We start from the raw sequence: 7,476 nt of genomic DNA, 5'->3' as shown, positions 1-7,476 counted from the left end.
ATGTCATTATGTTACCCCCCTAAATTATTATCGTTTGATGTTACAGTTCCTGGCAGGAAAGCTATGTAGTGTACCACACCAGATTTTTTTTATAATTTAGTAATCTATTGAACTTTCAGAGTAACAGCACTAGTAGTGAAGACGAATGGGTAAAGCTCCCCTGCCTCCCAAAATTCGACCAAAAGCAGAGACGAAGATATACAGAAGGCCACCGCTAAGAAGGAAGAAGATAATGACGAGTGGGCATCTTTTTCTGGTCAGTTCCGGACAAGAGAAGAAATACAGTAGAAACGAACCGAAAAAAGAGGAACGCGGATTAAATCCATCCACGGGCCGTAGGTTGGATCCCTGCTGTAGTTTATAATTGCTAGAGTAGGCTGTAGTTGATAATTGCGCGAGGTCTACTATTCACAGAACTACTAGTAGCATGACACATTTTTCAAAAGAATTACTGTGTAAAAATTCGTTTGTGGAAATCCGAACAATTGCTAAGAATGATAATAATGGGAAAGATAGCAGACTTTTAGAAAGAAATCTTTTATAATCAAAAGAATGCATTTTCAACATCTGTTTCTTATTCTCCAAACATAAAAATTGTCGGCTCTTATAAAGGTGAATGTTGCCACTTGTTGATTCATTTCTAAGATTAATAGATAATTCAGCAACAATAATGAAAGTTCGCGCCGTTCTGTTTATTTCACTGGTTCTTTGCTCTCTACTGGTATGTTAATACTTTAGTAAATTGTAATATTATTATTATTATTGATTCTAATTTTAATACACGATATAATTGAGAAATATATTGCGCCTGAGTTTTACCATAGAGAAACAATAGCGTAAGTGCATTAACATACATGTCTGGAGAAGCTGTGTCTATTTCTATAAGGTCTATAGTTTCGATCAAAGACTTAAAGAGATATGCATCTTCAAGGTCTTTGGTTTCAATATTTTGTTTTGCAGTCATGGTATTATTATGTATGCTCATCAGTATCAATATTCTCACATTTTAAAAAACTAATTTAATAGGTGGTTAAAAATAATCAAATGAACTAAATAATGCCATAGAGAAACAATAGCATAAGTAGATATCCCATGGTATAGGGCGTTTATGTCGCAACTTTTACTGTTATCTCAAGCCGATTACTGTCGATTATTGTCAATTTTCACCGTTTTGTTGGTGTGATAGTGTATGAACGGCACAATTTGAGAGACTACCAGCATCACACAGCTGCATGGGAAAGAACTACGTGGACTATCGTCTTGGGATAACAGTAAAAGTTGCGACATAAACGCCCTATACCATGGGATATCTACTTATGCTATCGTTTCTCTATGGTTTTACACTGTTCATCACAAAATGTGTGGTTGAGATTTTATCGAATTCGTTTGCTAAAACTAACCTCCGTATAGTGAGTTTAAAATTCTCATTTGAAATCTGGTTTCATTACTTTTTGCAGACTTCATGTGATTAGGCCTATTCCTGACGTTACCTATTTATTTATATTAGGTTTTTTATATTTGTAACATCTTATTTTGTTTTATTTGTTTCGTAATTCTTTGTAATTTTGTTTTGTCTTGTTTTGTGTGTTTTCAATAAAAAAAAAAAAATTGAAAAATTTATAGTGGTTTTCAATTATCTTGTTACTTGTAGCATTCATCAGGTCCAAATGTTTCAAATGTACAACATTCTTGTTCTTTAAGATTCAATAATCTGTTGTTAAGAATGATTCTGAAACTATATTTCTGAGCAAAAATGAAAGGAAATATTGTTTTATGATAACGTAATATTTTTCCTCCCTACTATTTTAATAGTCCAGTCTATTTATTTAGTTGTTTTTACTTTCCTTGCCCTATTACCATAGGTAAGGAAAGTATTGCTTTCCGAAAAAAATTAAGGTACCCCAATTTCCAAATTTCTATACGTTTCAAGTTCCCCTGATTCCAAAAAATGTGTGTGTTTGTGTTTGTGTGTGTGTGTGTGTGTGTGGTGTGTGTGTGTGTGTGTGTGTGTTGTGGTGTGTGTGTGTGTGTTGTGTGTGTGTGTGTGTGTGTGTGTGTGTGTGGTGTGGTGTGTGTGTATGTGTGTTTTGTGTGTGTGGTGTGTGTGTGTGTGTGTGTGTGTGTGTGTGTGTGTGTGTGGTGTGTGTGTGTGTGTGTGGTGTGTGTGTGTGTGTGTGTGTGGTGTGTGTTGTGTGTGTGTGTGTGTGTGTGTGTGTGTGTGTGTGTGTGTGTGTGTGTGGTGTGTGTGTGTTGTGTGTGTGTGTGTGTGTGTGTGTGTGTGTGTGTGTGTGTGTGTGTGTGTGTGTTGGGTGTGAGTGTGTGTGTATGAGTATGTGCGTATTGACAAAATAACCGTATTTTGCATTCCATCTAATAGTTGTAGTGTAAAAAGTTGAGAACTATTGCTTCAGAGTATGTACTTTGATTAAGCTCCACTAATAGTACAAATCAAGCTTTCTGGAAATAAATTGGTGAGTTTACTTATTAGATTCTACAAATATTAAAAAAACATGTTTTTTCAACAGAATAAATTTTTAATTTTTTTATATTAATATTGGTCTAATAGGTACCCTACCTACGTTCGCGATGATATGTTTTATGTACCATATTCATTTATTTATTTCCGTGATACGATATTATAAGATCCATAGGATCGTGGCAGTTTTCTTGACAGAACCTCTCAATAACGAATACCTCTCAGCAGCGAATTTTTTCTCGGGATAATCGACTTCGTTATACAGAGGTTCGACTGTAATTTGTACTGTTATGTTAACACTCATTAAAAAATCTGGTGTGGCGCACTCACACAACTTTCCTTGCCGTTATGAAAATTGATCACCTGACGCTAGTGTTCCCGCACATCTCAAGTCTACTATTCAAAGATTTGAGCCAGCTGGTGACAGGGCAATAACGCTGGAGACACACATGAGGTTTGCTATCTCTCCATAGTGACTGATTCAATGGAATCAACAATAATTTGCAATTGAATAATCACATTTTCTCGAATTTAAAGCTTTATTTTCAATTTTAGGTGAAAATGTTACTGAACATTAATTGTAGAGATTTTCATGCTCAATCTACTCCACTTGATTTTTCTTCTTTAAATTGTATCTGAAGCCTGATAATTGGGAATCTAAAATCGAACTTTGCATTGATGGGGCGGAGCTCCTGAAGTTTTTACATATATGGGACTTGTGGCAGTTGATAGAGCTTATCGATGACTATTTTAGGTATGATTTTGATCAAAATCGTTGGAGCCGTTTCCGAAAAAATCACGAAGAACCCTTTTTTTGACAACATTTTCGCCATTTTAGCCGCCATCTTGAATTGCATTTGATCGAAATTGTTCGTGTCGGAACCTTATAGTGGAAGGACCTTAAGTCTCAAATTTCAAGTCATTCCGTTAATTGAGAGATCAGATATCGTGTACACAGACGCACATACATTCATACACACACACACACACATACACATACAGACCAATACCCAAAAACCACTTGGACTCAGGGGACCTTGAAACGTATAGAAATTTAGAAATTGGGGTACCTTGATTTTTTTCGGAAAGCCCTATGCCCTATGGTAATAGGGCAAGGAAAGTAAAAATAGGGGGGAAATATTCCCCTGTATACCGTATTGCATGTAACTTATATCAATATTAATTACTTCATTTTCGCCACACTGCACAGGAAGCAGCTGTTTTCCACTCCCTTCATAGATCTGAAAGACATTGTTTGCAGGCGACTCTCGTCTGACGTCAGAACAGGCGACTCTCGTCTGATTTCCGGCCTAGGCCGGAAAGAGTACCCTTTCCAGCCACTAACGTGGAACTAAGAAAGGTGATCAAAAAACAGCTGATCAAAAAACTTTCCATTATTTGTGTTCATTACTCAATAATTAGAACATTCATAATAATATCATCTTATTGTCATTTGAAATAATAAAAAAGTATAAACTCAACCTCCCACATAATTGAACATCATCTTTTAGGTTATTTAGACAAATCAGACTAAAAAATAAAAATACTTGAACAATTTCCTGATATTCGGATTACCTCAGATTGCTAGAGCTATCACCTTCCACTTCTGCCTTGGGAAGTGCTTAGTAAACAACTATTTTCATATATTATATATATATATATACTATAATATATATATATATATATTATATATATAATTATATATATATATTGTTTATTTGTGTGTGGCGAAAAATAGCGTTCGCACCACGGGCAAAATTATTTTTACATTTTTACTATCATTTTATTTGGATGATTGAAATACAGATAAGATATATTATAAACCATTAAAATTTGATTTTTAGAGTAGGATAGAACTTTTAACCTAAACTTCCACAGTCGATGACAACAAGCATTGTTGACATTGACATTCAGATTGGCCAAATTTCAAGTGTGCTAAAACAGCTGATCAAAAACTTTTCCTTATTTGTTTTTATTATTTAAGAATCAAAACATTTTATAATAATATCATCTCATTGTCATTTGAAAGAATTTAAAAGTATAAACTCAACCAACTACATTGAAAAATAATAATGGAACATAATCTTTTAGGTTATTGAGACAAATCAGAATAAAAAATAAAAATACTTGGACAATTTACCAATATTCAGATAACCTCAGATTTGCTAGAGCTATCACCTTCCACTTCTGCTTTCGGAAGTGCTTAGTAAACAACTATTCTTATATATATATTGTTTATTTTTGTGTGATGAAAAATAGTGTTCACACCACAGGCAAAAATGTTTTTCCAGCTCTCAATCTTCTCTAGTACTCGGCCTATGGCCTCGGACTTTGAAAACCGATTTCGAGCCGGAAAAATCTCATTTTCTGCTCAAGGTGCGAAATATACTATTTCAGATTCGAGAGATGTTTTTTCTTGGAAATCGAACTCAAATCAAACATGAAACATTTTTGAAAAGGTATCTCTCCATAAGCAACAGATGCTGTTATGTATCTTCTCGAAAGCAACGTGTTGCATCCGAAAAGATACACAGGGAGCCTTTTGGAGTTACGTCCTTTTAGTACAACACAGCCTATCAGCTGTCATTCGTTCAACATGCTCTCTCCATTGTTGGTGATACGTTGCAACTCTCTCATTCATGAAGAATCTCTGTGTGTAGGGAGCTTCCTCCATCTAGGGATCTAGGGTCTCTGAAGCCTGATGTTTTTGCAAAGCCGTGAATATTACCCCGCCAACCATGCCTTGCCATTATGCTGTTTAAAAGTCATGGAGGCAAATCTACATTATGCGTGCTGTAAAGTCCTGCACACATCGATTCTTATTTAGACAAATCGGAATAAAAAATAAAAATACTTGGACAACTTCCTGATATTCAGATTACCTCAGATTTGCTAGAGCTATCACCTTCCACTTCTTCTTTCGGAAGTGCTTAGTAAACAACTATTCTCATATATATATTGTTTATTCTTGTGTGGCGTTCGCACCACGGGCAAAAATGTTTTACCAGCTATCAATCTTCTCTAGTCCTCGGCCTACGGCCTCGGACTTGAAAACCGATTTCGAGCCGGAAAAGTCTCATTTTCTGCTCTAGGTGCGAAATATACTATTTCCAAGGAGAGATCCTTGTAATGAGATATTACTTAATCATAACTAGTGGTTCTGTGAACAGTAGGCCTCGCGCTCAGTAAGTTACATTGACCTGTTGTTATGTTCTCTCGAAAATTAATGAGTAATTTATCAATTCAAAATGTCTCGAGAAATTCCCAAATAAACATAGAGCTTTCTGTCCTATTGTACCGTGACGTGTCGTCCCGGAATGTGAGTGTGAGCGCTGTTATCAGGTCTGGCTGCAACTGTCTACAACGTTGATGGAAAGATATATTAGATATATTTTCAAGATGTGCGAAAGTCTCATTTTCGGCCCTAGGTGCGAAATATACTATTGTATACCGTATTGCATGTAACTTATATCAATATTAATTACTATATTAAAGTGGAAGACAATCATTTTCTAGCATTTGCGTTTCCTTTGCAGAGCCTAACTGCATCGAGATCGGTTGCTGTGGAACATGACACGTGGCACGTGACACGCCACGTGGCGGCACGCCACGTGGAGAACCAACCTAAGCCTGCTATTGCAGAGAAGATTTCCGGTGCCGATCATCTCACTCCTGAACCGAGGTCGTGCTGTGGATTGACAGGTATTGCGATTGGTAGTGCCGCCGGGTCGATGAGAAGACATGTACGTTAGCATAGCGCAGCGAACCATACAGAATGTTTTGAACTCTCACTACGCTGTCCCGTGTTAAGGTGCGTACAGATATACGCGCCGCGAACATCAGCAATTCACTTTTAATCAGCTGACTATATCTGTATTTTCACAGAAACGGTAAGATACAGCCGATGCCAAGGCTTCTTATATCTGTATCTTACCGTTTCTGTAAAAATACAGATATAGTCAGCTGATTTTATTTATTTGCCAAAAACAAAATACAAAAAAGCTTTACAAAAAATAAATATAAGGATATGCTACTGCACTTAAACCAAGATACATACATATATTTATTTAGATATAATAACGAAATGATATCCTTTACATTACAAACAATAGTTTTAAAATGAAGATTCAATTTATGATCACATGCATAAGTACAGTAGGTGAGGCAAAAACACCGGCAAAAGGAAGATTCCTTGTGCGCCAGTGGGAGTCGTAAATCAGCTTAATCAGGGATGTAATATATTAACTTGAGTCTAGCGTATGAAGTGTTCGAAAATATTATTTATAATATATTTTCGAACACTAGATTGAAAGTGAATTGCTCATGTTCGCGGCGCATGAATCTGTACGCACCTTTATTCTACACTAAGTTCAACCCTGAGTGGACTGTAGAGAAATCGATAATAAAGAAATGAATTGCAATAAAGAATTGTTCATTATTGCTCCTACCCAATTACTTCCATATGAAATTTTAGAATTTAGTAGCAAATGAAATATGATAATACTAAAAAAACCGGAATTTAGAACCAATGGTCTCAGGGTAACTGTTCTGAACAAAGCTCAGGCTAGAGCTACTAGAGGACTGTAATTTACTATTCAATTTTTCAAATACTAACAAGGAGCAAAATTTGGTCTTCAATTTGAGCCAGGTTATTGGTACAGTCAATCTCTGCATTAATGAACAATAAAAAGAGCAAAAACTCACCAGATTTAATCCAATTTTGTCTACTTGCCCTTCGAAGCCTTTATTAGGTGTTTTGGTCAGATTGAGGTGGGAAGAAATCTGGAAAAAGATAGGTTTTTGCTTCCAGGCTGTTTTTTCACGTTCAACTTGCAGGCTGGTTCTGTACTATGTTTGAACGAAGCTCAAACTGATTCTTTATAAATTCAAAACTGATGCAAATTAATTCAATTTAACACTATTTATGTTGTTATATTTATAATTCACACACACACCACTTAACAATCAATACTAGAAATTTCCGATGGAAATTACATGAC

The 7,476-nt window shown here is 35.7% G+C and overlaps 1 protein-coding gene across 1 annotated transcript; it reads left to right on the top strand.

Moving 5' to 3' along the window:
• Positions 1 to 589: 589 nt before the first annotated feature.
• On the top strand, positions 590 to 6,904 carry LOC120353152. Its single transcript, XM_039435882.1, has 2 exons — positions 590 to 721; positions 6,013 to 6,904. Exons 1-2 carry the CDS (start codon positions 617 to 619, stop codon positions 6,226 to 6,228), a joined length of 321 nt encoding a protein of 106 aa, XP_039291816.1. The 5' UTR covers positions 590 to 616; the 3' UTR covers positions 6,229 to 6,904.
• The last annotated feature ends 572 nt before the right edge of the window (positions 6,905 to 7,476 follow it).

Source organism: Nilaparvata lugens, chromosome 9, assembly GCF_014356525.2.
Source record: "Nilaparvata lugens isolate BPH chromosome 9, ASM1435652v1, whole genome shotgun sequence".
NCBI lineage: Eukaryota > Metazoa > Arthropoda > Insecta > Hemiptera > Delphacidae > Nilaparvata > Nilaparvata lugens.
The sequence above is the reverse complement of the archived record's forward strand: the minus strand, read 5'-3'. Positions and strand labels throughout refer to the sequence as shown.